General features: G+C 34.8%; 1 protein-coding gene across 2 annotated transcripts in view; it reads left to right on the top strand.

Moving 5' to 3' along the window:
- STXBP5L (syntaxin binding protein 5L) overlaps nucleotides 1-27,405 on the top strand; it is a 376,137-nt gene that overhangs the window by 253,786 nt on the left and 94,946 nt on the right. For both annotated transcript variants that reach the window (XM_006146699.2, XM_006146698.2), the window contains one exon: nucleotides 3,009-3,074. In XM_006146699.2, coding sequence (XP_006146761.1) covers nucleotides 3,009-3,074 — 66 coding nt within the window. The remainder of the gene's footprint in view (nucleotides 1-3,008; nucleotides 3,075-27,405) is intronic.

The raw sequence follows: 27,405 nt of genomic DNA, 5'->3' as shown, positions 1-27,405 counted from the left end.
AGAGAACTATGTAATTCTTTTATAGTAGTAAATCGGGGAGTCACTTCCCAGCAAGGCTACCACAGTTTCCGGAGCGTATTGACCCAAGCTTTTGCTCATATGTCAGGGGGCATACAGCAGCAGCCTCGCCAATGTGCTGAACTGACCAAGGCTGTGCTCAAAGGTCAGGGGGCTCAGACAGATCCTGGACCCCGCTGGGTCGGACTCCTCCAAGAAAAAGTGAGAAAGCAGGACTCAAACCACAGCAGGCCATGTGGGAGTCCAGCACCTTAACCATCCCACCACCTGTTGGCCCTGAAAGAGATAATTTATTTAAAGTACTTAACAGAGTATTAAGTATAAAATAATAAATATTCATGGCAATTATTAATATTACTACAAAGAATATATGAAATATTAGTCATTCAAAAACTTGGATTGATTGCTCAATTTGTAGTAATGGCCTCTCTAAGTCTCTGAGGTCTGCGAAACACTTCTTTTAAATGATCAAAGATCATTCAATATTCATTATAGCTCTTCTCTCTGCTTATTCCTCATCTGTTGTGCTATGTTACTTTTCTTAATGCTTCTAATTCTAGTAATCTGCCTTTTATAAACTACTGCTTTTAATTTACTGTCAGATAACAAGGGCTGTTTAAGTCAATAAACTTTTAAGAAATACCTGAAGTAGTTCCATAGTTCTATGGATTAGCACTTATTGCTTATTTAATCATAAATTTTTCCTATCCAGTCCATATCTCTAGGGTTAAAATGCTCAGCACAGTTTCGGTTGATGAACATCTGCTTCCAGATTTAATAGTAGTACCTATATCAGCAAATATTATAAGTATATTATGATTATAAATAGAAATTTAAACATCAGATAGACATTAAATTAGAAGTCTTAAAAACTTTCAATGAATTAAGAAATAAAACGAACAATAAGCCTGGCACTCAAAGCTCTGTAAGTAGGTCTGGCTCTATAGGACAGTGGAAATGTGCTGCTCAAAAGAAGCTGGATCCTACATGGCAGCTATGATTCTAATCCTTGGCTAGGTTGTTCTAAAATTCATGGACATATATGAGTGCCCAGGATCTGACTGGCTAAAGGAGTAGAGTAAGATTATCATAGCATGACCAAACCCTATGGAGGATGCTTCTCTCTGAGTGTGTCACATGCATGCACATGGAATTCTTTATTTTTCTATTATGGAAAAAGAAAAAAAAAGCTCTATGAGTAATTGAAATGATATTAATGCATAAAATGTACTTTGTAAAAGTTTTTACTATGTATCTAGCCAGGTGGTGTGGTGGGTAAGTCAGCTGGATCCCACAAGGCCAAGTGCATGTTTTGAATCTCCTTCCAGTGGTTTCAAAAACACACCAGTCATGTGTGTGTGCATTCCTCAAATACCAACAGGAGAATAGAGGAGAAGGGATTGCAGCATGGCCATCACTCCTAGGAAGTGATATCTCATTTTCTCTCTCTCTCTTTCTGTCTCCTATAGCAAAAACAAAACAAAAACAAACAAAAAAGAGACATCTGTACTATGAGTTCTGGTTCTATTCAAGGTCTGTCATTGACTTAGTTCTGTGATCTTGACTAGCTTAAACTCTTTGAACATAGTTTCTCATCTATAAATTTAGGACTGGGATTATTTAACACATGAGTCTTTTCAGTTGCATTATTCTATTTTTTTTTTTTGTACAAATTGTGTGAAGAAGTGAATGATGGGAGGGAATATAAACAGAGATAATTTTGGCCATTGATAATAGCTGTCAAGTATTTCTGGGATTGGAGATTTACATTAAAGTAGAAAGTCTGTATATTTATTTACAAAGGAAAAAAGTATATGAGACTGAAAACAAGGCTAGGAAAACTATAATGAAGGGCATTTTACAAAGGCCACAGCAATGCACACTGTCAAAGAGTGAGAATTAACAAATTGTTTGTCAATGTGTTGTGCCTATCCTTGTATTTGTGCAGAATGTGACAGAATGGCAGTATTAGAAATAAGAGAAAAATGTAGGTTTGTCTCTTATTTCTGGGTACTACTTTATAGTATGTTCATTCTACTCACTGGGGTTTATGCCTAGGGTCAGATTTGGGTACATGTATAGGTATGTGTCAGCTGTGCTAGCTATCAGATATATTTAGACTAATTAAGTAGACTAATTAAGTTCATTGGCAGAACAATTGAATGGGGGGTGGTGGAAGGCATGGAGGGCAACCATGGATGCCAGGGACAATGGAGGAGGAAGATGGGACATAGAAGAGGGGGGGGGGCGGGGAATCAGGGTTCGCAAGACAAAGGGCAAGGTATGCAGGATGTAAGAATTGGAAAATTATTTGCTGAGAACATGTATGTTGATGTGCTTGATTGAACCAATGCACAGTGTATTTTGGATGGAAAATTCATTGGTGTGTTGTGATGGTGTATAGTGAATTAATGTAGAAAATAAAAATTTTTAAAAAAAGATTACCATATACATTGTCATCAACAACAACAAAAAAGAAATAAGAGAAAAATGTAGGTTTGTTATAAGAAGGACTTTGATACAATTCAGCAAATCAGTTAGTATATAATATATGATCCTGCATTTTTATAAATAAATATAAAAACTTAAAATGAGTAGAAGGTCTTTTAAAAACCAATAATCATTTCTCCTAAGAGTAGTCCTTACTAGGTCTTTTAAAAACTCTTTCTAACTTATATTATTCTTGGTCTATTTTCAGAAAAATTTGGTCATTTATTAGAGTTCCTATTTGGAAGTTAAGAAAAGAGATTTTATATCTTTCCACCATCCATGTTTAATTACCCTTTGTATGTCAATCAAAGTTATTGCTTATTTTTTTCTGTATCACTTGTTTAATCAACTTTTCAGAATAATTAGCACAACATAGGCATGGAAAAGTAGTTTTCACGGGGGTGGGGGGAATCCTTTTAAAACTTCTAAGAATCAAGAAATAATGATTACCATAAAATTACCAGCAAAATGTATTTCATTTTTTATACTTGTATTTTCAGGTTTAACAGAGCTAAATGACAGTCCAGTTCCCCTGGAACTTGAGCGCTGCAAGTCTCCTACTACAGGTAAACATGAGTGGCATTTCTCAGGCTTCTGGTAATGTTCACTGCAGTAATCTATTGCTTTATTTTAATAACTCCTATAACATGAATTTGTAATGTTGGCAATTAGATATCTAGTTTTTGAAATTTAACCATAAATTTGGTTGCAAGAATCAAAAATAAATGTCTTTGACACTATTTTTGGCCCAAAATAAAGTTAATATCTGAGGTATAAGTGCAATATTTTTAAGACATTTTAAAGGACTATTATTTTAAGATACATTAATACTGTCAAATAAGTATCAACTAGAAATTGGTAGTACTATACAGAAACTTATGGGTAGAGCTGAATTAGAGGGAAAGATATACTATAGGTACAGGGGCAAACAATACAATTCCTCTGGACCACAGATTGGAAAGATGTGTATTCACTGACAAAGAATGAAAAGTGATAATACAATACAGTGTGAAGTAAAACATCAATGTAAGGGCCAGTAGGTGGTGTGGTGGTTGCAGTGCTGGACTCCCACATGGCCAACCATGGTTCGAGTCTGGGACCCAGTGGCTTGAAACTCATGCTAGGCATTTCTGTTTGTGTGCCCAAAATCCCAAGAGGAGAATGGAAGGAAAGGGATTGCAGTGTGGCCATCCCCCACCCCACCCCCAGAGTTTGATTTCTCACTTTCCTCTCACTATCTCTTCCTTCTCTCTCCTGCAAGTGCACACACCCTCTGGCAAACACCAAAAAAAAAAAAAATTATATATATATATAAAAATGCAAGGATAGATAATGATTTTTAGGGATGTCTTTAAAATATGTTAAATTTTTTGTAAGTAGTGATCTTTGGATAGTGGGATTATGAGTGGTTCACTTTTTTTTTTTTCTTCTTTTTTTTGGAGAGGTTTTTGCTATAGGGTGCATGTGCTCACCAGAAAGACAGAGAGAGACAGAAAGCGAGAAATCACCCTCAGGGGGGATAGTCACACCTCAATCCCTTCTCCTCCGTTCTCCTCTCGGGATCTTGGGCATGCATGCACACCTGCCCAGCATGAGTTTAAGCCATCGGGTCCAGGACTCGAACAGCTGTTGACTACATGAGAGTCCAGCGACATAGTCATTATGCTAACTGCTGGCCCCTGAGTGGTTCACTTTAAAAAAAAAAAATGTTTATCTACTTATTCTTGTTTTTTTAAAAAATGAGTATATAATAATGTGTAAATTTTGTGAGAGACTTTTTTGCTGTAGAGTATGTACAGTGATCGGAGAGACAAGAGACAGAGATACAGAAAGTGAGAAATCACCCCCGCCCCCAGAGGGGATGGCCATGCCACAGTCTCTTCTCTACCTTCTCTTAGGATTTTGGGCATGCATTTACATGCACCAGTGTGAGTTTCAAGCTGCTTGTCTGGGATTCAAACTGCAGTTGACCATGTGGTAGTTCAGAGCCTTAACCACTGTGCAACCTTCTATTGTAAATTTAAGCAACAATTATATCATATATCTCCTTAATACTGAAATATAAAGCTGTTTTAACAGCTTATCAAAAAATTATAATTTCTATTTACATCATTTTTATTTGAACTTTATACAAAGTTATAAAAATTTAATAATGCCTTTATAAAGTAATGAGCTAGGACCTTAAGAAATTAGCTTCAAATTGCAACATTTCTTCAATTTATTCAAGTCGTTAGTTCTGGGGACCAGCAGTTAGCGTAATGGCTATGTCGCTGGACTCCCACGTAGTTGACCGCGGTTTGAGTCCCGGACCCAGTGGCTTAAACTCACGCTGGGCGAGTGTGCGTGCGTGCCCACAATCCCGAGAGGAGAATGGAGGAGAAGGGATTGCAGTGTGGCCATCCCCCCTCGGGGAGGGTGATTTCTCGCTTTCTGTCTCTCTGTCTCTCTCTGTCTTTCTGGTGAGCGCACACGCCCTATAGCAAAAAAAAACCCTCTCTCTCAAAAAAAAAAAAAAATTGTTAGTTCTGGGATCAGCAGTTGACTTAATAGTTATGTCACTAGACTCCTCTAATATGGCTGTCTACGGCTCAAGTCCCAGACCCGTAGCTTGAAACTCACACAGGATGCATGTGCATGAATGTCCAAAATCCCTACAGGAGAATGGGGAAGGGAGTGCAGCATGGCCACCCCTCTGGGAGTCGATTTCTCACTTTCTGTCTCTCTGTCTCTCTGGTGAGCCCACACACTCTATAGCAAAAAATGCTCTAAAAAAAGTTGTTAGTTCTTCTATGAATTAAATTGGATCATAATTATTGAGTACTGTATTTTCCAGAAAGTCTCTTTTTCATTGGGGGATATAAAATGTTTTATTTTTTTCTTCGCTGCCCAAGGGCAGAGCAAGGAATCTTTTTAATTTCTGTTGTGATCATATAATATTTTAATTTTAAATATTCTTACCATTCCCAAACTTACATTGTTTTAACATAATTCTTTTCGTACTTTTCCTTACCTGTATGTGAAGATTTTTGTGGGTTGCTAAACTAACTTGCCTATAAAACATGACCTAGTATACTGGACAGCTGATGGTAATGCAGAAAAGAGTCTGTGTAGGGCTTGCTCCATGGCCTGGTGGTTAATACAACTGGATATTAAGTGGCCATTTGGGTAGTTCAAATCCCAGACTTGGCAGCTTGACCAACATACTGAGCACATGTATGTGTGCACCAAAATCCCAAAAGGAGAGAAAGATGAAGGAGAAGGGACTGTGGTACGAACATGCCCATGGATGATGCTTTCCCCTCTCCCTCTTCTTCTGTCTCTCCATTTTTCTCTGGTGATTGTGCATGCCCTCTAGCCAAGAGAGAGAGAAAAAAATAATGGTCTGTTTAATTTTGGATTTTACTCTTGTTTCTACAACCTTCTTTCTTTCTTTCTTTCTTTCTTTCTTTTTTTTTTTTTTTTTTTTTTTTTTTGGGGGGTTTTTTTTTTAGGGGGGAGAGGTTTTTGCTATAGGGCGTGTGCACTCTCCAGACAGAGGGAGACAGACAGAAAGCGAGAAATCACCCCTCAGGGGGGATGGCCACGCTGCAATCCCTTCTCCTCCATTCTCCTCTTGGGATCTTGGGCACGCATGCACACGCGCCCGGCACGAGTTTAAGCCACCAGATCTGGGACTCGAACCCCGGTTGACTACATGAGAGTCCAGCGACATAGCCATTACACTAACTACTGGTCCCTGTCCTTATTCTTCAGGAGTCTAAGCTACAAAGAATCTTATCGTATCCTGTATACATTTTTCTTTTAATCATATCTTTTACATCTTTATTTTATTGCTTTTATTTTAAAGATTGCCTTACATACATTTATCTGAACCTTTGCATTTTTATTGGCACCATATTAATTTAGATACTTATTACCCCCATATCTATAGTATCACAGAAATATTCTAGCAAGTGTCTCTGCTTTCTGTCTTTCCCTTTCTTAATTCAATTTGTATGTCAAGTTGAAAAATTAATCTCCTTAAACTATGACTTGATCATATTTCTCATAGTTAGAAATCTCCAATATAAAATATAATTTAATATCATTTGCCAAATTTATGTAACTTAACCTGACTTCAAGTTTTCACTCATAATCCTAATTTAGCAATTCACTATATGGTTCAAACATCAAAAAGAAATTGTATAATCTCATCATTTCCCCATAAATTGTTTCCATTCTCCTGAAAAATAAGCATTATTACTAGTTTCTTATTTATTCTTCCAACCAATTTTTATTTCTAAACAAGCCAAAAAGACATGTATTCTTTTTTGTTTCCTTTTTTGTGCATTTTACTGTATCATGCTTGTTTCACTTCACAATCCATCTTCTATTGCATTACATAAAACACTTCCTTATTCTTTCTTATAGTTGTGTGATACTGAGTTTATGCATACATGGTAATATATTTAATGAGTTCATCTGTCAAAGACATTTAGTTTGTTTCCAATCTTCTACCATTACAAAAAAATGCTGTCATGACTACCTTGGTAAACCTCATTTTAAATGTGTGTGTATGTGTGTGTGTGTGTGTGTGTGTGTGCATGTTTGTTTATAAATACACATAAATATATTCCTAAAACTGGAGTTGCTGGATCAAAGAGTATATATCTGTCTAATTTTTACAGAAACTCTCAAATTGCTTTAAGGTTTTAAAATAGTTGCCTATCCTAGCAATAATATGCAAAATTGGTTATCAATTTATTTTTATTTTTTTAAGTCTAATAGATAAAAATTATATGTCACTATTGTCATAGGTGTTTTTTTTTTTTTTCAAACACTGGGTCCAGGACTCAAACCACACAACCAGCAATATAGAATCCATTTGCTTTACACACCTTGCCACTGCTGGCCTGAGTTTGTCTATTTCCAATTGGGTGGGTTGTTCTCATATCAATTTGTAGGAGCTCTTCATAAATTTCAGAGATTATCACTTTCTGATATAAGATAGAATATTTTTATCAATTTAAATTTTAACTTTTTTGTGAAATCTCTTCTCTTGAATAATTTTCTGCAATCATACATTGATCTTTTCTTTTAAGTCTTGTCTTTATTTCCAACAGTTTAAATGCTATTATTTCTCCTATGAAATAAGTTACTCTTATATTTTCTCATTTTATATTTTTGTACTTCCTCTGTAAAGAAACATGTTTTTATGGAAATTTTACAAACACATGCAAAAGTTGATATTCTATTTTTCTTTAATTGGGCTATTTTTTTTTTTTTACTTAGCTTCAAACAATAGGTTTTACTTTTTTTGTTTTTAACTTGCTAATTTCTATTTTTTTAATTACTTCGTCTACTTTCCTTTGACTTATTTTATTTTTTCCTTTTCAACTTTTTGTCATATGTATTCACTTATACTTATTGATTAATTACATGTTGATGTATTTAATGCTAAATTTCCCTTCGAATTCATTCTAATGAATTCTTTTCTGTGCATTATTTTCTGTGTAGTAGGCAATTTGCTTACGTCTTTGATCCTAGAATTATTTAAGGTAAATGCATAGCATTAAGTAACTGTATTTGCTACCATGTCATTTTACGTCTTTTATATTCTTACTTACATTTTGATTATTTAACCTGTACCTGTCAAGGATAGAGAATAGGTGAATTAAAATATTGCATTCGTAATATGCTGTCTTTTTTTTTTTCCTTTCTTTTTTTGGAGAGGTTTTTTTTGCTATAGGGTGCGTGCACTCGCCAGACAGAGAGAGACAGAGAGATAGAAAGCGAGAAATCACCTCCCAGGGGAGATGGCCACGCCGCAATCCCTTCTCCTCCATTCTCCTCTTGGGATCTTGGGCATGCACGCACACGTGCCCAGAGTGAGTTTAAGCCACTTGGTTCAGGACTCGAACCGTGGTTGACTACGTGGGAGTCTAGCGACATAGCCATTATGCTAACTGGTCTCTGTCTTTTTCCTTATATCTGCCTTTGTATTTTTTCAAGAATATCCGTGCTATTTTATTTAATATGTAGATATTCAAAAAGTATTTCCACATTTTAAAATACAATCTTTACCATTAATCATGCTTGTTTGTTTTCTATTATGTTTTGTCACCTAGATTCCATCTTGTTTACTATAAGATAAAACTTCCTTTAAAATATTTTCATGTACCTTAGTATATTTCATATACTCTTTTTTTAGGTCTTTTTTTTTATTGAGGTGTAATATACAAACTTCAAAGTGCATAAATCTTAAGGGTTCAGCTATATTAGTTTTTACAAATGAATACACAATGTAATCCATACCTCTATAAAGATGTAAAATATTGGGAACCAGCAGTTAGCGTAATGGCTATGTTGCTGGACTCCCACGTAGTCGACCGCGGTTCGCGTCTCGGACCTGGGGGCTTAAATCTCATGCCGGGCACGTGTGCGTGCGTGCCCAAGATCCTGAGAGGAGAATGGAGGAGAAGGGATTGCGGCATGACCAACCCCCCTGGGGGGTGATTTCTCGCTTTCTGTCTCTATGTCTCTGTCTGTCTGGCGAGCGCGCCCTATAGTGAAAACCTCTCAAAAAAAAAAAAAAAAGATGTAAAATATTACTAGAACCCCAGATGATTCCCTCATCGTCTCCTACCTGAAAAGGAGCCTATTATTCTGAACTTTATCACCTTATAGTACTAGTCATGTGGATTTTATCATCATTAATTAAACTTGTGGGACTCTCATATGAATGGAATCATATAGTATTACATTTTTTATTTCTTGCTTATTTTGTTCAACATTATGTATAAGATATTCATTTAGGTGGATGATTTTTATTACATTAATATGCCTCAATTTGTTTATGCAGGTTATTGTTGCCGAACATTTAGGTGGTTTTCAGTGTGGGGCTATTTATGTGGAAAGCTAATATGACTAATCTCATACACTTTTAATAGAAAACTCACTTATGTTGTATATGTATCTGGGAGTGGAATTTTGGGGTCATAGGGGATGCATACATTCAGCTTTAGTAAATGCTACCAATGGGTTTTGTAAAGTGGCTTAACAGTATCATTTCCATAACAGTATATGAAAGTTCTGTTTGTTCCACATGCCTGTCAATGTTCAATTAGAGGTTTTTGTTTGTTTGTTTGCTTCAGTTTTCATCATTCTGAAGCGCATGTAGTAATATCTCATTGTGGAATTAAATTTGATTGTGTATCTCTGATGTTTAATGATTTTGATGCATTTTTAAGTTGTCTATTTTATTATCCTCTTTTATAAGATATGTGAGTCTTTTTTATTGTGTTGCCATCTTTTTCACATCAATTTTTTATTCATAGGAATTCCGTTTATATGTGTGTATATTTGTGCACTTGTGTGCATGCGTGTGTGTTGGATAGAAATCTCACTAGATATCTTTGTGCAAAATGCCTTTTCCCATTCTCTGGTTGCCTTTTTCTGTCCTAAAGGTGGTCTTCTAATACAAAGAAGTTCTTAATGCTGATGTAATTCAACTTACCAATAACTTACTTTTATCATATTACTAGTGCTTTGTGTGTTTTAAGGAAAATCTATGCTCCCTCCAAGAAGATGAAGTTTTTTAATATTTTTTTTAAAGAGAGAGTTCTGCTGTAGGGCACATACACTCACCAGAGACCAAGAAAGACAAAGAGACAGAAAGCGAGAAATCACCCCCTCCCTCCCAGGGAGGATGGCCATGCCATAATCCCTTCTCCTTCATTCTCCTCTTGGAATTTTGGTCATGCACACATGCACCTAGCATGAGTTTTAAGTCACTGGGTCCAGGACTTGAACTATAATCAACTACATGGGAGTCCAGCGATGTAAACGTTATGAAATCTACTGTTGCCTTTATATTATTTTTTAGAAGCCTTATTGTTTACCTTTTATATTTGAGTTAAAAATTCCATTTGGAACTTATTCTGTGTACGATATAGGGAAGGAGGCAGGTACATTTATACAAATTGAGTATCCAATTGATTATGGGAAAATCTGGACGTGATTTCAAAAGTTGGTGGAAAACTCTAATTAAAGTACCAGCTTATTTGGTGCAAAACAAATTTGAAATCCATGCATAGCTTTTTCTTTATTATTTTTTAGATTTTTTTCCATAGGGCTTATGCACTCACCAGAGAGAGACAAAGAGAGTGCCCCCCCCCACACACACACACACGCATACACACGCAAGGGATGCCACTTTGCAATTCTGTCTTCTCCATTCTCCTCTCAGGATTTGGGACGTACACACACATGCACCCAGCATGATTTTCAAGTCTCTGAGCCTGGGACTCTAACCAAAGTTGGCCATGTGGGAATCCAGTGCCTTAACCACAATGCCACCTGCTGACCCCACATAGCCCTTTTGTAATACACATTTTCCTTTATTTTTTAAAGACTTTTCATGGTATTTCTTCCACTGCAACAAAGTGGAACTTTTGTCTCAAATTAGTACACTTTATTGTGTATTGTATGTTGATTGACTTTCTATTCTGCTCCTTTGTCATGCTTATCTTTCATTTACCCCAAATAATACTATTTAATTGCTATAGCTTTATAGTATTGCTATCTGATGAAAGTTCTCCAATTTTGTGGTTCATTTTTCAAAATTTCTATTTTAGGTCTTCTGTGTTTTCATATAATTTTTAGAAAGAATCTACTAATTGTAGCAGAACTAACTTATCTCTAGGGGTAGAAAAGAATAAAAAACTAAACAATTAAATATTTATATACATACTGTATCAACAAAATCAATACATGTAATGAAGGGAAACTATAATATTTGTACTACAGTCTAATATTTGAGAAATTAAGGAAAGCAGCTATGCCCTCCAAATAACAGTCTCCTTGATTTATATATAAATGGACATAAATGATGGACATTGAAAAGATTCATTTATCACTCTAATAGCTTACTTAATAGTGGGTTATTGACAGATCCCACTTTTCTTTTTTCTTTTAATTGCCCAAAGCATATACATTCACCAGAGAGAGACAGAGTGTGTGTGTGGCAGGGTGGAGGGAGGAGGAAGAAAGCAACCCACAATGGGACATAGCCACACTGCAATCCCTTCTCTTCCAATTCTCCATCTTGTAAAGGTCCCATTCTTCTAATTCTTTATTCATGATAGAACATGTGCATGAAAGAGAAAGAGAGAGAGAGAAGTCACTTCCATAGGATCTTGTCAAGTTGTGATCCTCTTATTCTAGTCCTCCAGTCAGCTGGATCCTATGCACTCAACCATACAAGCTTGGCATGTTTAAAGCTGACCCAGCCAGAAATTCAAACCAAAGTCACCATGTGGGATATGGCTTCTCTTGAGCAGCATATTATTGCTGTGCCACAGACTCAGCTCCAACTCTTCTTTATTTATATCTTTAAATTACAAATCATCTTACTGGAGAAATGAGGTTTTCTTTTTTATTGTAACAGCTTTGTAAGTATTAACTATTATATCAGCTAAAATATGTGAAATTTATATTTCTTGGGAAATTGCCATTAGAATTTACTATATTTTACTTGAGTATGTTAGAAATAATATTTGCTAATTCCACTGATTTTCCAACAAGTAAAGCAATAGTTAATTGTGTTATGTTTGTGGGTGTTTTTAAGCCCACAAAAGAGAATGTGCCCAACACTCTATCCAAAATATGATCACAAAACTTATACTTAAAACTATACTCTTCAATCTCTTGCTATTTTAAAAAATTGCTGCATCCAATCTAGATTATTAGGAAAAGTATAGTTAGTATAAGTTCAAACTTTTTAGATCAATCTTAGAAAACTAGAAAAAAAGCAGATTTTAGATTTTTAACAAAGTTTACAAAACTCATAAAACTTACTGTCTCTAGAGGCAGAAAAAAAAAAAGAATATAAACAATTGTGGCCAGCAGGTGGTATAGTATTTAAGATTTTGAGCTTCCACATAGCCAATTGCAGTTCAAGTACTGGACCCAACAGTTTGAAAATCATGCTTGGTGCATGTGTGTGCTTGCCCCCATCCTGAGAGGAGAATGGAGAAGAGATTGCAGCATGGCCATTCCCCCCCCCAAGGGGGTGATTTCTCACTTTCTCTCTCTCCATCTCTCTCTCTTTCTCTGTCTCTCTGGTGAGCACACATGTCCTATGGCAAAAACCTAAAAATAAACAGCAAAAACAAAAATGTAAGTAATTAAAATATTTAGATAACTTAATGACAAAATCAATACATGTAATGAAGGGAAACTAGAATATTTGTAATACAGTCTAACTTTTGAGAAATTAAAGAAAGGAGCCACATCCCATAATAATAGTCTCTTTGATTTATACACTCAGAAATAGTTCATGAAACCTTACTAATGACAACTGTCATGTTTCTATCTGGGTCTAGTGTGCCTCATTAAACACGTATGCATAGTATTTAAGAGCCAGTACTATTCTTAACTTCCTCCTTTTATCTTTCTTTTGTATACTGAAGTCAGACTTAAGCCTGTATTTGAATCAGTTGGAGTTTGTTAAGCCACAGATTTCTAACTGCCAGAGATTCTAATTCAGTAGGTCGGGAGAAAAGGCTAGAGATTTTGCATTTCAAGCAAGTTCCCAGTTATTGGTAGGACTTTTGGCCTTTGGACCACTGGAGAACCATTGACCCAAGAAAGAATTTTAAATATTTTTCAATAGTTACCTCCCCTATTGATATTTTAGGATCTTAGACTCTTAACTCCTTAATCTGTTAAAAACAGATTTTTAAAAAATTGATACAAATGTCTCGGAACAAGGGAGGTAAAGAATCAGGGAAGCCAGGAGCCTGAAATCATTTTTAACTCATTTTCTGTGTTGTCTCAAATTTCCTTTTACCCTAATGAACTACAAGTAACACAGTGAAGGTTCAGGCTATTAAATATTTCCTTGAGGGTAATGAAAGAGAACAGAGCAAGGATTAAGACTAAAAGAAACCATTGAGACAGTTAGGTTTCTGATGTTCTCAACTTCTAAAAAAAATGTTGGTTTGTTGTTGTTGTTGTAGTGTTTTGTTTGTTTGTTTTCTATAGGGTGTGTCAGAGAGAGGAAGAGAGAGTAAAAATGAGAAATCCCCCCACAGAGGGGATGACCATGCTGCCGTACCTTCTCCTGCATTCTCTCAAAATTTTGGGCATGCAAGCACACACATTTGTCATGATTATTTTTTTTTTTTTGAAAGGTTTTGCTATAGGGTGCATGTGCTCACCAGAAAGACAGAGAGAGAGAGAGAGAGAGAGAGAGAAATCACCCCCCTGGGGTGGATGGCCATGTCACAATCCCTTCTCCTCCATTCTTCTCTCAGAATCTTGAGCATGCACGCACATGCACCCGGCGTGAGTTTAAGCCACCAGATCTGGGACTCGAACTGTAGTCGATTACGTGGGAGTCCAGTGACATAGCTATTACGCCATCTGCTGGTCCCAACATCTGGTGTGATTTTCAAGCTGCCAGGTCCTGGACTCAGGCCAAAGTCTGCCATGTGGGAATCCAGCACCTTAAGTACTACACCACCCACTGACTCAGAATAGGACAATTTTTTTCATATTATTTATTCATTTGTTCTACTATTTAACAAATAACTTCCAATTTCTTCAACTAAACATTATGCTATCCACTGAGGGTAGACTGATAAAGTAAACACTTCATTGCAAATGAGCCTTGCAGTCTATGTACAGAAAAAATATTAAACTAATAATTATACAAATCACTAATACTTTTTGCATTATGCAATTTTCATTTCACTAGCCAGATAAGGTTGTGCAATTTGTGTATTCACCTCCCAAGAGGGAGACTCTATGGCTAACATTCAGCCCTAGTTCCACTTACCTGGCACAGCAATAAAATTCCCTAAGGAAAATAGCCTCCTTTTTTTGGACAGAGTTGAAAACTCACCAAGCCTTAAAATATAGGGTTGTATCTTCCTAAAAGGTGTGCATTTTTTTTTCAAATACATCCTACTTAAATGCATGCCTTTTTTCTATACATTGCTCAAATAAACATCTTTTTCTAGGCAAGCATCAGGTCCTGACATTGTTGTTACCTATACCTACCCTCATAATTCTCACTGTCCACAATCTACAATAGACTTTTTATGCTTCCAAGTTCAAGCGAAGGCTAGGATGATAGAAATAATGATCTTTAATAAAGATATCATTATTACAATATCATAGACTTTAGTATCACAAAATACTAACAAAAGAATATCCAACTCTGTTATTCTCTGACTGGGTTAAAGATAGGTCTTATAGGTAGACTAAATACTGTTTCTAGTTAATTTGGTTTGCTCCAAATCACACTTTATCCTCCAAGAACCTGTCTTCTTCTCTCCCATTAGTCTCTGTTGGGACAGTACCTATCTTTAGACAAAGGCACAAAATAGAAACTATTCCAAATATTTGTATGCAATTCATCTTTAAGGTGAAAATTCTTGTTTCACTTGGGCTAACTAATTATATGCCAAATAGTTTCATATTCCCTTTAGGACTTGCTACCAGAATTCCTGAGGCAGCAGGGGCTTTTATAGGAATGAAATCCAGCTGTGAGACGAGAAATCAAGTACATTGCTTGCCAGGTGAAAGTGAAAATCTCTTTTATTAACAAGTCATTCATATCTCCACAGTTTTCTAGATTTCACAATTTGTCTCAAAACTATCCTCATTTGCTGTGCTGGAAACACTGATACTTTATGGTGGATGAAGATACATTTCCCTGAAGCAATAGTTAGGACCAGAAGTACTGACATCATGAAATATAAAGTAGAAATTCCTAAGGCCTCTGTGACAGGTTTTGAAATGTTCTGTCGAATTTTGATAGTGTTGCTTATTTTTCTCCTCTAAACCTGAATACTGTCATTAGGTTTCTTAGAAAATAGGGATAAAATAGGAGTCAATAGAGAATTCAGAAAAAACTTTGGAGCTAAGAAATGGGAAATTCTGTAAAATTTCTCCATAATTCTTCATAATAAAAATATGAAGAAATATTTTCTGTAATGATAAATAACCATAATTATCATAAAAAATGCACCAAGAGCTACCCTAAAGGAGCAATGTTATTGCTCAAAAATAGTAAGCAGAAAGGAAGGTCCTTTAATCTAAATTTTGCTATTCATAAGGACCAAGACAGATTCAAACACAAGTCATACAGTATCCTTAAATTAAGTATTCATTGCAAAATAGTTATGGCCAGATTTGAACTTTTAAGAACTATGAGTTACTAAATGTTCTAGACCCCAAATAAAATCAGTAGCCAAGGAAAATAAAGAAAATTGTTATTTACTACAAACAGTAGTTTCTTTTTCTTATGTGATATAGCAACCCCTGGGAAATGCCTTTTTCTGATGAAAAAACTAAAACACAGAGTATTTAAGTTGGTAGAGGTAGAATTCTAATTTGGTTGTATTTGGTTAGAAGGTCTGTGGTTTATCTTTGATGTTCATTAATTAAATGAAAAAAGCTATATGATAATTTTTAAATCGCAATTAAAATTATGACATTTGAGCAAGTGAGAAATAACGGAGTTCTAAAGAGACAATGTTTTAACAAAAAAATTCAAAAGAACTTAGGAAATAAATTTTATACAAACATCAGAAAAATTTTAATAGTATACTACATAAGTTCCAGGAAAAACTGATTTTGAAAATGATTTTAATTTTTAATTATTTATAAAATCAACAATGTTATCACCACATTTTGAATTTATTAAGTCTTGTGTGCTAAAAATTGAAATCAACATTTATATAGTAATTTAAATGACTCGTTTTTACACAGTGCTACCTTCTTTAATCTTTACAAGAACCCATTAAGATTTATATTGTTCTCATGGGACCAGCAGTTAGTGTAATGGCTATGTCACTGGACTCCCATGTAGGTGACCGTGGTTGAGTCACGGACCCAGTGGCTTAAACTCACGCTGGACACGTGTGCGTGCATGCCCAAGATCACAAGAGGAGAATGGAGGAGAAAGGACTGTGGCATGGCCATCCCCCTGTGGGGGGAGGGGGGTGATTTCTCACTTTCTATCACTCTGTCTCTCTGTCTTTCTGGTGAGCACATGCACCCTATAGCAAAAACCTCTCCAAAAAAAAAAGAAAGAAAAGAAAGATTTATATTGTTCTCATTTGTTTAAATGGAAGTATTATATGTAAGAAGAAAATTCTGTAGATTTTTTTTGACCAAGTTTATCTAGCTAGTAATAGCATAGTTTGAACCTAAATGGTCAGACTTCAATGTCCTCTGATTATTTGGTCCAAATTATTTGACCCCTAATTAGTTGGCTTTCTACTATATTTTTTAAAAAGAGATTTGAAAAACCTAGATCTCTGAAAATTCATACTTCAAGATAGAAGTTAAACAGAAATAAAGTTTTTAATAATCATTGAACAAGTATATGACATTAATATTTATTCGTTAACATTGTCTAAATAGAAATATAATACATATTTTAAGGTAGAGGTAGATTCATGACATTAAACATTTTTTTGCGGGGGAAAATTCTGATAAAAATACCTCTTCATCCAGCTATGTCTTTAGCCACTTCTGAAAAAAATTAAAAAGGGAAAATGGCAACAAAATTAGAGGCATGTAGGCCTTTCAGGGATCCACTATGGCATGGTGACCCTAAAATGCTTGTGGTTTTCTTTTGTTTTAACATTACCTATATATGTCACTGGACTCCCATGTAGGTGACCGTGGTTGAGTCACGGACCCAGTGGCTTAAACTCACGCTGGACACGTGTGCGTGCATGCCCAAGATCACAAGAGGAGAATGGAGGAGAAAGGACTGTGGCATGGCCATCCCCCTGTGGGGGGAGGGGGGTGATTTCTCACTTTCTATCACTCTGTCTCTCTGTCTTTCTGGTGAGCACATGCACCCTATAGCAAAAACCTCTCCAAAAAAAAAAGAAAGAAAAGAAAGATTTATATTGTTCTCATTTGTTTAAATGGAAGTATTATATGTAAGAAGAAAATTCTGTAGATTTTTTTTGACCAAGTTTATCTAGCTAGTAATAGCATAGTTTGAACCTAAATGGTCAGACTTCAATGTCCTCTGATTATTTGGTCCAAATTATTTGACCCCTAATTAGTTGGCTTTCTACTATATTTTTTAAAAAGAGATTTGAAAAACCTAGATCTCTGAAAATTCATACTTCAAGATAGAAGTTAAACAGAAATAAAGTTTTTAATAATCATTGAACAAGTATATGACATTAATATTTATTCGTTAACATTGTCTAAATAGAAATATAATACATATTTTAAGGTAGAGGTAGATTCATGACATTAAACATTTTTTTGCGGGGGAAAATTCTGATAAAAATACCTCTTCATCCAGCTATGTCTTTAGCCACTTCTGAAAAAAATTAAAAAGGGAAAATGGCAACAAAATTAGAGGCATGTAGGCCTTTCAGGGATCCACTATGGCATGGTGACCCTAAAATGCTTGTGGTTTTCTTTTGTTTTAACATTACCTATATGCATACTAGGTGCTTTTTGTCTTAGTTTTTGAGCTTAGGGAAGATAGAGTCAAATGAAATTCATTACTGTATTCCAACTGGTCAGTTCATTAATCAGTAAATACAATAAATTCATGGGTAAATAAAATTTACAAGCATTTTAATCCAGACAATTTTTAATTTAATGTAAGTTTTACTTATTTTAGAGAAATTATCTAGGCCACACAAATTATATCTTCTAAAGAAATGAGATTGTATTACTAAAGATTTTTAACCTCAGTTCTGTGTTAATGTCCAGAACATTGTTGCTTAAAAATATATAATAGTAATTATTTAAAAGGAATGCTGAACACCTGTGATCTAAAGAAATTAAACTTCGTCCATTTGACTATTATAGGCTGAAAAGTATTAGTTGTAGTTTGTAAAAAAGTAGAATTTCTTCACTGGGAATCAAGAAGTAAATCCAGTTGTTTCAAATCAAGAAACAACTATTAAGAAGCTTTGAATTAGAAACTTCTATCTCTTTATGCTATTTCCCATTAAAGTAATATGTACATTCAGACTTTGACTCAGGGTTTAATCTGTTCCCAAAACTGATTCATATGTGAAACCAACAATATTACTGAAACTTATTGGAAGCCAGTTCCACATTCCTCTGTTGAATCAGGCTTCACTATCCTCTGACTTTGAATTGAACGAGTAGTTAGCAAGAGAGCATATATGAGTATACAAGTGATTGAAGAACATTACACAATCAAGACACATGAGCCCCTTAAGTAAAACTGTGTTGTAAAGCCTCAAGTTTTGTTCACATTCAGGGTTGAGCAGACGGGTTCATTTTGCTTATTGTTGTAAGCCATCAGTATGACTGCACTTCATTACTACAAGTGAACCTAAATTTGGAAGGCAAAAGTCCAGAAGTAGAGATGATTAGTTTCACAAAGGTTTATAAATCTATCTGATTTGTAGGCTTGAATTTATAAACATTAATATGTATTTCACCATCAGCCAATCTGTTCACTCATTTGCATCATCTCTGGTCTCTCATGGTACCCTCCTTAACAATTTCTAGGTAAGTCAGAAGTTGATATATCTGATTAGGTAAGTGATTAATCTTATCTTTGGGGATGTTTTCTCTGGCATTTTCTTTTTTAGATGTTAGATTAATCAAGAGACCAGCAGGTGGCATGGTAGTTAAGGTGCCATATCCTACATGGCCAACTCCGTGGTTCAAGTCCTAGACTTAGCTATTTGAAAAACATGCCAGGTGCATGTGTGTGCATGCTTAAAATCCCAAGAAGAGAATGGAGGAGAAGGGATTGCATTGTAGCCCTTCCTCTTGGGGGCTTTTTTCTCACTTTGCCTCCCACTCTGTCTCTGTCTAGCTCTCTCCAGCAAAAGCACACACACTATAGCAAAAAAAAAAAAAAAAAAGTTAGATTAATCAAAATATAATTTATATAGAATAAAACAAAATTAAATTAAATTAAAATATTTTTATGTTAAAACTTTATACTATAAAATATTCAAGTAACAAGAATTTCTTTACAATTTTCCCCAAATCTAAAAGGACCAGGGTCATAAGAAATCAAAATGTTATAATTCTAACACTTGCTGTGGTAATGTTCTCTGACCCAAGCTGGATAACCTGTGATACAATTTGCTGCATTAGCTTCATGAGGCTAAACCGGCAGTTTTTCCAGGTGTGAAGGATTGAAGAGGCCATTCTATATGAGGATGCACAATGTGACTTAGGATATTTTTATAAAAAATAAGTCCATTATGAATCAAGTATGTGATGTCACTCTTAAAAAGATGGTAGAAACTTAAGGAATGCTATTAATATTATGCAGAGCATAGAAGTAGCACTACTGTATACAATAGGGGGCATTATCAAGTATGCTTTGTTTAATCCTAGCCACTAGGTTTCAAGTAGAACACATTGACCAGACAAATTTTAGATATAGAATACTGTAAAATGACAATATTTTCTTAGCAGTTAAGTTCAATAATGAAAATAGTAGTTAACAACGCATGCTTTCCACATATCACACAACATGCCAAGTGCTTTACATGAACTCTTTTCATTAATCCTGACAAGATCTTGTGATGAAGAAACTATTGGATCATGGAAAAAGTCATGACGTGGCATTGATAATCTATTCCATGAAATCCTTGAAGAAAACTTTCAAAACCTAGAGAGGTATTCAAATATACAGCTCTAAGAAATACAAAGGACCCCTGGGAACCAGCAGTTAGCGTAATGGCTATGTCGCTGGACTCCCACGTAGTCAACTGTGGTTCACATCCCAGAACCGGTGGCTTAAAACTCACGCCGGGCACGTGTGCATGTGTGCCCCAGATCCCGAGAGGAGAATGGAGGAGAAAGGATTGCGGCATGACCATCCCCCCTGGGTGGTGATTTCTCGCTTTCTGTCTCTATGTTTCTCTCTGTCTGTCTGGTGAGTGCACGCACCCTATAGTGAAAAACCTCTCGAAAAAATAAAAATAAAAAAATAAAAAATAAAAAGAAATACAAAGGACCCCAAATAGAATCAACCCAAGATCTTCTCTAAGGATGCTTCATTTTCCAGATTTAAGGATTTTTTTTTCTTCTTTCAAGCTGTTGATAGGTTCAGAAGTTAGTTAATTTTTTTTTTGAAATTGAAGCATAAATATTTTTCCCTTCCTGACTCCTCTGGAATTGGAATATATTTGGAAGTATCCTTACTTTGTGATAGAATGGTTATTTGCACAAGTTCAATAATATCTGTTGCCTTGTATCAGAAATTGAAAATATTGGTTAAATCAATTATTATTCTTGTGGGGCTTTGTGGAAATGACAGACCAAATTGAGACTAAATTTATTTATTTATTTGCAAATAAGTTAGTTTATGCCTCTCTTTAATAAAAGGGGGAATGGAAAGAGAAAACAAAGCTTCAGAAGAAAATTACAGTGCACTCTACTAGATTTTAACTCTGTCTATATCTGGTTTTTGACTTTTTTTTTTTTTTTGAAGAGGTTTTTGCTTATAGGGCACATGCGCTCTCCAGACAGACAGAGAGAGACAGAGAGATAGAAAGCGAGAAATCGCCCCCCCAGGGGGGATGGCCACGCCGCAATCCCTTCTCCTCCATTCTCCTCTCGGGATCTTGGGCATGCACACACACGCGCCCAGCGTGATTTTAAGCTACCGGGTCTAGGACTCGAACCACGGTCGACTACATGGGAGTTCAGCGACATAGCCATTACAAACACTGCTGGTCCCATCTGATTTTTGAACTTTTAATATCTACCTATTTGAACAGAATCCTAAACTTTTTCCTGGCTTTAAGTCTTAAGCAAATTATTCTTAACATTTTAAAATTTTGTTTTATTAAAGTTAAAACTGCTTTATTTTTATGTATTTTCAAGAAAATATGTAAAAAAATAATTAAATATCTATTTAATGACCACAGTAAGCTATATAGCTATAGCTAGGTCTACTTTATAGTATGTTCATTCTACTTACTGAGTTTTATGCCTAAAGTCAGACATGTGTTCACAGATTTGTATATAACAGCTGCACTTGCTATTGATAGTATTTAGATTAATTAAGATGTTTTGTGAATCAATAACATGTGAAAAATTAATTTAAACAAGAAAAATTAATTCAGCAAGAAACTGGTTTAGTTTTAAGGCTGAGGTTCTTTTCACTTGGAGACAAATAACTTATCACACTAAGCACTACCCCTTTCTAAACACCAAACAGTTGTTTTGCTATTGCATGAACTAAAATAACTTGGAGCTCTTAAATGAAAACATCTGATATAAACTCCATTTCTAAAATTGCCATCTCTGTTATACTTACAATTATTGTGGGCAGGTTGATACGTGATAAATATTTTTCTTTCATATAGAGGCCAGCAATTGTTATAATGGGGACCAGAAGATGGTGTGGTAGTTGGGACACTGGATTCCCACATGGCTGACCACAGTTCGAGTTCCAGACCCAGGGGCTTGAAAATCATGCCGGGTACATGTGTGCGTACCCAAAATCCCAGAGAAGAGTCAGGGAGAAGGTATTGTGGCATGGCCTTCCCTCCAAGGGGGGGTTTCTCACTTACCTCTCTCTCTCTGTCAGTCCCCAGCAAGTACGCAAACCTAAAAACAAGAAAAACAAATAGTTATGATGTTGACTGGATGTACATCTCTATGATCAACATTTTCTGTGACTCAAAATGTTCCTTAATTTTCCTTCATGAATGTTAATTCCTTGAGATATGAATGTATATTACATAATAAAGACTTTAATAGTAAAAAAGAAAAGTCATGGTATACTTTTCTATGCAAAAATGCATCATGACTTTTCCCCATTTTACAAAGGAATGTAAACATAAGTCTTTCTGAAGCCAAGTACCTATTAGTACAGGTTGAAAGGTTGAGTCATGATTTTAATCCAGTTCACCTGGATTAAACTGAACTTCACTTCATCAAATATCTTATCTTGAAGAAAATAAGGGACCAGCAGTTAGTGTAATGGCTATGTCGCTGGACTCCCACGTAGTAGACCACGGTTCACATCCCGGACCCAGTGGCTTAAACTCAACGCCTGGTGCGTGTGCATGCATGCCCAAGATCCCGAGAGGAGAATGGAGGAGAAGGGATTGCGGCGTGGCCATCCCCTCTGGGGGGGTTATTTCTCGCTTTCTGTCTCTCTGTCTCTCTCTGTCTGTCTGGCAAGCGCACGCGCCCTATAGCAAAAACCTCTCCAAAAAAAAAAAAAAAAGAAGAAAATAAAAGGTCTGTGTGGAGAATAGGCATCTAACCTTCTCTAATAGAGCACTACTATTCTTGTAACTACCACCTACTATTCCTCATTAGAAAACAGAAGATCAGGGCCAGCTGGTTGCTTGGGGCAGCTAAATCCCACATGGCCAAGTGCAGTTTGAGTTCCAGACTTGAAAAACATGCTGGGCACATGTGCATGCTTGCCCAAAATTTCAAAAGGGGGGAAATATGGAAGAGAAAGAATTGTGACAAAATTATCTCCCATGGAGGGTGCTTTCTTACTTTCCCTCTACTTCTCTTTGCAGCAAGTACACATGCTCTCTGGAAGATTTAAATAAAAGAGAGAAGAAAATGGAAGATTAAAGATAGATAAGATGAAAAATACTTAATTACTCAAAATGACAAAAAACTTAACATAAAAATATAATAATCATCTTAAAAATCCCAGCAATATGATAATCTGTATCTATTTATTTCTTTATCTGCATTGATGTTTATGCCCATTTTATATCTAAGTAAACAAATAAGGACAATATGGTTTCTCTTGTTATGGAAATTCTGAGTTATCTTGGGAAGTCCTTATGAAAGAGTCCTGGGTAAAAGTTTTATAGGCTAGCTTAATATTCATGAATTTTTTTTTTTAGAGAGGTTTTTGCTGTAGGGCATATACACGCACTGAAGAGACAGACAGAAAGCGAGAAATCACCACCTGGGGATAACACCGCCACAATCCCTTCTCTTCCAATCTCCTCTCTGAGTTTTGAGCATGCATGCACATGTGCCCAATGTGAGTTTTAAGGTGCCAGGTCCAGGACTTGAACCACAGTCGGCTATGTGGGAGTCAAGCAATGCAACCATTATGCCATCTCCTGGTCCCAATAGTCATGAAATCTTAAGACACTGTTTCTCAAAATGTGATCTACCAACCTCTTGACATCAGTATTATGTATATCACTTTAAATAAAAATTTCTGCTAACCTGAGATTTCTGTTAATGATAACTAAGTGTCATCAGGTGCCTTAAGTTCTGGGGAATTAGAGCAAGAATCAGTTACTCTTCCTTGTTGCAGAAGTTAGAACTGAGACAAAATGGTAAATGGTAAAGGAAAGTAATTTCAAGTTCCAATAGAAAGAAATTTTATAACAATTACAGCAACTCAAAATTGAAAATTGTTTTTATGCCTTTCAAAGTTCCTATCATGGAACTATTCAAAAAGGTAAACTATCACGAATATTGTAAGAGAACTATATGGATTACACAGGATATTGAACTAGATGGCCCTAAGATTTCTTTCAGCTGGGTTCTTCAGCTCTCATTACTTAGTGTTCTAAACCAATGAGTAGTAAGAAGTTTCTATTTCCATTTTATCCTTTTTGGCTAACAATATGAAGTGAAAGTGGTGCATGTGCTTTTTAGCTTAGACAGCAGTAAAATCAAAGAGTTATCTTGGGAAGTCCTTATGAAAAAGTCCTGGGTAAAAGTCTTATAGAGAGAGCTACATTTCCCTGGGCACACTATAAAGGTTAATAAGTAGTCTATCTTCATTATATATTTTTCTAGGACTCTTACTCTTTCTTGCCTTATATATCGTCCATCCCAAATTCCTCAAATGTAATTATGTATTATATTCTCTAACACTTGAACATACTTCCTCAATATGCTTAGCCCTCTTTAGAGTAACACTTCATCCGTACTTTCTGTTTGGCATTCATTTAGCAAACACTTGTATACCTACTCATTGCCAGTACTCTAGAACATATTGAGAATACAGCCCCTGTCTTTGAAGAACACAACGTTTCAGAATTGTAGTGGATAATAGAGTGAGAGTGAAAAAGTCAAGTGTAATAAAATGTGTTAAGCATTATAAAGGAGATATGCACTGGTGCTGTGGAAGTTTAGAGAAAAGTACCAAATGCAGCCTTAAATTTTGGGCTACTTTAGAAAGAAGTTTTTGAAGTGTCTTGAAGGACAAGTAGGAAATTGTTAGTTGGATAGCTCAGGAAGAGGGTCATTCTGTGCATAAATAACAGAGGTTTATTATTAACATTGTTATGAAAAAATTCCATAATTAATCCACCATCTAGTCACTGCCTTTTCCTCCCTCAGTTATTCAACTGAGGAAAGGTCTTTGAGGATGGTCCTAGTTTTCAAGTATGAAGTAGTCCACAGTAAACCAAAAAGATATTGGTAAACTGGGGATCAGGTGGGGAATCCAAAAAGAGGAGCAGATTTGAGAGCCACAGTAAGTTAGATGCTAGAATGTGGAGGTGAATTTTTCATCAGAAGGACTAGGGGGAACTGGGAAGACACCTGGTACTGTCTTTATCTTGCTATATGAATCTGGGCTTATTGATACTAGGCAGGAAATTTCCCATCTTTTTGTAAGAATATTTGTAATCCATTTTAAAGGTAATTAATACTAAACAGATGTATTGACGATCGTATTTAAAAATGAGATAGATGAGCTGACAGGTGGCATGGTGGTTAAGAATGTTGGACTCCCACATGACCGACCACAGTTTGGTGACCAGACTTGACAGCTTGCTTTCTAAATACTTTCCATCTCTCTCTCTCTAACTCTGTCCCTCTCTGATCAAATTTAAATATATAAAGTTAAATAAAATAAGTCTTTTTAAAAGAAAAAGAAAAAATAAGACAGAGACAATTAAAAAATAAACTATAAGACAAAAGCCCTTACATTATCATGAATTAGTTCTTACTAAAAAATTTAAAGAAAGATTATTTTAAAGTAATAAACACCCCACCCCAGTCCATATACATTATGAATCAATTTATAAAATATACTTTATTACTTTATTTTCCTGAAGCAAAATTATTGCAAATCTTTATTTAGTTTTCAATATTTCTATATAAATTATAGTTTTTTGTTTGTGCTGCTAATAATACACCCAAATTATTAAAATCTGACTTGAATTCCTATTTATCATAAGAAAATCATTTTTAATGTTTTCTCATAAAGACAACTTCCAGCTGCTATTATTTTATTATAGTGATAATACTTATATCTTCTTTTGTAAGTGGTTCAGCATAGCAAATTGTGGTCAGCAAACTCTAACCTGTGAGCCAAATCCTTGTGCCTGGTTTGGTATGACTTTTGAATCAAGAATGGAGTTTAAATTTTTAAATAGTTGAAATAAAATCAAGGACAAAGTAGTATATTATAACACATGAAAAGTATATTTAGGTTCATGAAAATCTGTTATAAAACATATTCAAAAGAAATAGCAGAGTTCATATCAATAATGTTATTTGACAGATAGGAAGATTAAGTTGAACGTTGATGAATAGATTTTTCCAGTTATATAACTAGGTAGTAACAATTTAGAAAATTGTGAGATGTTTCCTAAGTGTAAATTGTGCATTCTTTTGGCTATATTATCCTCCATTTTTTTAAAAAAAATTACTCTCCTAGTTGTAAAGAAAATCACTCATTAAGATGTATAAATTAATTGGTAGTGAATTTGAAATTTAACAAAGTATTAATTGACAGAAAAATTTCCCTTAAGGTGTTTCTTTCTATTATAACATGTGTTCCAGTTAAATATTTTATGAGGTACCCAATATAAAATTTTTATTAACAGATATATAATCAGAGAGAAGCTTTTTAGTAAATTACATGATTTTTCTTGATTTATAAACATTTTCTAGATAATTTGATTTTTATAGGTATCTTTAAGTTTAGTTTTATTTGAAAGATTTTCTTACTACTTAATTCAATATCATAGAATTCAATATTGATGTCATCATTTTATCTGTCATAGGCATAGTAAAGTTTCCTTGACTATATCATATATAATAAAATTGTCTTCTATTTCAGAAAACATGTTGACAAGATTGATCAATTTTTACCTTTTTCATTGTCAGTTGTGATATGACCTTATATATTTGCCGCAATCTCTCTTTACCAATTAGATTTATCTGAAATTAATTTTTGTTCCTTCTCATTTAAATCAGAAATTACTTCTCACACATCATGTGAAATAAAATATGTAAAGATATGCTTAATTATTTATTATAAGAACAATTTTTATGTTTCTTTCTGTATATTAAATATTTAACACAAAACGGCAACATTCAAACAATATTTCTGATTCCATACATGCTACTAAATGTAATTTTCATCATAATTTTAATAATTAGACTAAACATACTGTTACCCCACATTCCTCTTAATTTTATGTAATTAACAACTGCCTTTTTCCTTTTTCTGTTGTTTCAGTTAAAGGATCAAGAAAGTTAAGTCTGCCAACAGATCTTAAGGCTGATCTTGGTACGGTAGGCAAAAGCCAACAATTTTAAGTTTTCTTACATTCATTTGGCTGAACATTTTTAACAACCAAACTATTAATAACACAAGTTTCTAGAATACAATGTTTGATAGATTTATAAAAAGCCTTTCTTAAAAATCACCATACAGTTCTGTTGGCAGCATTCAACATTTTATTTGTTAACTATCATTTTTACAAAATTGTGTTTTATAAATCATTACATATTAAGGTATGTAATGTTTTATTTGTTTTCTTTTTATCATGAAACTGTTTTGAAACAGTGAATGCTTATACATACATAGTCGCTTTGTGACTGTAATACTGTAAATAAGAATGATTTTCTTTTTTTTTTTTTTTTTTTTTTTTTTTTTTGGGTGTTTTTTATATTGAA

This window comes from Tupaia chinensis, unplaced genomic scaffold (assembly GCF_000334495.1).
Source record: "Tupaia chinensis unplaced genomic scaffold, TupChi_1.0 Scaffold000185_1, whole genome shotgun sequence".
Lineage (NCBI taxonomy): Eukaryota > Metazoa > Chordata > Mammalia > Scandentia > Tupaiidae > Tupaia > Tupaia belangeri.
The sequence above is the reverse complement of the archived record's forward strand: the minus strand, read 5'-3'. Positions and strand labels throughout refer to the sequence as shown.